Source organism: Austrofundulus limnaeus, unplaced genomic scaffold (assembly GCF_001266775.1).
Source record: "Austrofundulus limnaeus strain Quisiro unplaced genomic scaffold, Austrofundulus_limnaeus-1.0 Scaffold153, whole genome shotgun sequence".
Taxonomy (NCBI): domain Eukaryota; kingdom Metazoa; phylum Chordata; class Actinopteri; order Cyprinodontiformes; family Rivulidae; genus Austrofundulus; species Austrofundulus limnaeus.
In genome coordinates this window covers 639642-643058 of record NW_013952555.1, presented here as the reverse complement: position 1 = coordinate 643058, position 3417 = coordinate 639642, and the positions used below count along the sequence as shown (strand labels likewise).

The 3417-nt window shown below is 39.9% G+C and overlaps 1 protein-coding gene across 1 annotated transcript in view; it reads left to right on the top strand.

Moving 5' to 3' along the window:
• Positions 1-1672, top strand: part of ncanb (neurocan b) — a gene marked incomplete at its 5' end in the record, with an annotated part of 221252 nt that extends 219580 nt beyond the window's left edge. The window contains 1 exon segment of the mRNA XM_014016766.1: positions 930-1672. Within this exon segment, the coding sequence (XP_013872220.1) occupies positions 930-1066 (137 nt within the window).
• Between the last annotated feature and the right edge of the window lie 1745 nt (positions 1673-3417).

Genomic DNA, 3417 nt, shown 5'->3' with positions numbered 1-3417 from the left:
AGCATTAGCAGCATTAGCATCATTGGTAGCCTTAGCAGCATTAGCCACATTAGCAGCATTAGCGGTGTTAGCAGCATTAGCAGTGTTAGTGGTTTCTATTGTTTCAGGGTGATGTCTTAACAAGAGCCAAGCGCCAACCACAAAGGCTGCGTTCCATTCTGAAATATGTAAATTTCAACATTTAAGATTTAACATTTACATTTACACATTTAGATTTAGGATTTAATATTTACAAATATTATTTAACATTTAAATTTAACATTTGAAAAATGTAAGAACAGTGAGCTGAATAACAATATCTTTAGAAGTGCACCACCCTGCCTGCCCTTACGAATCAGCCATCTCTGTTTATTTGACACACAAAGATTAAATTCAGATAAATACTAAACTATTCAACCCTTGTATTCCACTCTAACTCTAGCACAGTTTAGAAGGTGCCAGCAAAGATGAAATACTGAAATAATGTTGCCTCTGTTCAAACTGATAAAGATGTCATTACTTATTGCCTCCCTGCTCTGTGGTCTGAATTGTTTTTAGTAGCCTGGAGTTATGGACTTGTTATCGTTCATTGCAGACTACACAGCAGACCAATATAATTTGGCAGCGCGGCCCAGGAACAACCTCACACAGAGGATGTGAGTGGGTGGTTAGCTCCGTGCGCCATTGCTAAAAGATCCTAGGCTGCACAGGAAGATAAAGCAGATTCTCTTTGTGCGTTAGAAACAGCTGAGCCGTCCACAGGGAATGGCTGGTTTGACCTTGCTGTGTTTGGATCCTCTTTCTGTTTTCACTCTTGTCTGAAAATCTCTGATGCTCATCAGGAATTGAGGTTGTTTTTTTTTTTCCATCACGTCTCACTCTTTGTTTTTATTTTATTCAACCTCTCTGAATTTAATACATCGCACATTCTTTTCTTTTACTGTCACCAGCTCGGCGAGCCCATCGCTACCGGCGCCACCACCACAAGGGGAGGAAGGAGCGCCGGAAGCACAAGAGRCACGGGCACCGAGAGGGCGGCCACCACGGAGGGGAGCTCAGCCAGGGTTACAACCACGCCCACTTCTGAACCAAATAAAAAAGGACATCCAGTTTTGTTTYCTTCTGTACTGCAAGCTGCAGTTTGCCTGTCTCCTCATCTCTTCAACTCTCACAACTCTCCGTCCAGACCTAGCCTCACTCCACTCCCTTTAGCCCCGCCCCCGGCTCTCAGAGGCAACATTAGTCCACTCTGAGGCTTGGCGATTTGCTGCCACGTGTTGCCAGACTATAACAAACCCTTTGAGTTGTTTTTGTTTTTGTTTTGTTTTTTSTTTTTTTGGTCCTAATTATGCTGTCTTACACGTACTCTTTTACTTGATCACCCTTCCTTCTTTGAGTACTAGCCTTTATGTTGACCTGTTTCTGAAAAAGAAAATACGGTTTAAACTTTGAGTTTAAACCTGAGCATACTTTTGTAAGAAGTGGTTCACACGAACTGTAAATAAGGATGACATCATTGAAAATGCCATATCAAAGTCAGACGAGTCAACGATGACGAGTTGTGGTTTTGACTTGAGCCTTTTGTCTATTGAACAGTTATTTTTTACAAATACTTTGTGTTTATTTGCTAACTTTACTGCGTTTGGTTTGCTCTTTTGTATGACATTGTACAAGACTTGTTATTCTTGGTTAATTGAGTTTTCCTTTTTTTTTTTGACCAGAGGCAGATGTAATTGAATTATTTGATTGCTAGCGTTGTATTTTTCCTCGTCAGTGTGAGTTAGTTACTTTAGATGAGATGATGAAACCCCAGATGAAAATGGAACGTGCCTCCCATCCTTACCCGGTTTGATCACACCCCACATCAAGCGTTGAACCACCTCAGACAGTTCMTGCCGTGTCAAACATCCACACCTATCGCTGCCAAGGGTTTAATCTGCACATTTGATGTCAGCTTGTCTCAGCTCAGATCAGCAGTCACACATCAGTTGTCTTTTTTATCATTTGTTGTTGAATGAATGTGTGCCGGGAGTTATTTAAGGTCGTGGAAGGGTTACGTGAGGTTCTCCTATATTTTTTAGTTGACCAACTTTTTAGCAAGTGATTTCTGACATTAGAAGACATTTTTTAAAAGTACTTTGATGCACAAAAATATATAAACACAAAGGTTTTCTTGCATGATGTGAATGGTGCAAACTGAACCATGGTAACATGTTGTGGTTTTAGAAAGTGGTTTATCAAGAGCACCAGATGCTGTTTTATCAACTTGATATACCATGATTTTTTAAACAAATCACTACCAAGATGTTTAGGCATGGAAAAAATTAAAGCCCAACATTGTTTCATTTCAAATACTTGAAGACAAGTGTATAAAAACACAACAGTACACATCTAAACAGGTAATGTTTATTTAGTACAGAAGGTTAATGCAGATTTTTTTATCAGAATAAATTAGAAGACATTTGAAACAATATAAATAAGACAGATGAAATTATGATGGTTCAGTCAAAGTCCAGACCTCACTTTAATTGAAATTCTGTGGGGTGTAGGTTTATCAGCATTGGTCTTTTTCATCAGTGGACGGCCTCAAGAAACAGCTGGCACCGTGYCGACCTCTGGGTTCTGAGATTTAAAAGACATTTCTCTGAATGAGATACAGCTTTCCTTCTCAAAACATACTGGAAAGCAAAGACATTATTTACATAGACATCTCATCTATGTCATGGCTGAAGCCCTATAAGTCACTGGCTGTGTCCAAATTCAGAGACCGGGTCCTCCGAAGGCCGAATTCATCGGCCGCTTATGTCACAGGCTGTCCAAAGACTCCTCCGATGCGGCCGACAAATGCGTCCTTCTTTTGCCCCRATTTGAAGGACTGGTCCAATGGCTCCTTCTCAGCCCACACTGTCCCATAATGCATTGCGGGCCGACCAGAGGTTTTATTCTGCTAGTGCTGTCGGACAAAGCGAGAGAAAGGAGTACAGTTTTTTTTCTTTTTTTGGTGGTATAAAAATGAAAATTTTTAAGCTGTTGTATTGTTAGTGCTTTTTAATTTGCATAGACGTGTTTTTAAATATTATTCTTGCCAGAAATAAAATGAGCTGGTTTAACAAAATAACCATGCACCTACGATGGGTAAATTTTTTTTTCAAATATTGCCTTTAAGCTAATTTTGTTGTTTTGTGATATTAATAACGCTAATATATGGATATTTTTCTCATTTCAATCTAATTTTGCTTCTGTTTATTGCCATCATGCTAGACAGTCCAAATTCGCAGCCACTTTTTTCTGATTTTCACGGYCTACCAAGGACCCGGCCTACCGGTCTTGGTGGGCGGACCCAGCCTCTGAATTTGGACACAGCCATTGGCTAGAGTGCATCCAACAAGCAATGTGGCGTCTATGTAGATAATGTGTGTGTTATGGTCTTAGTAAAAC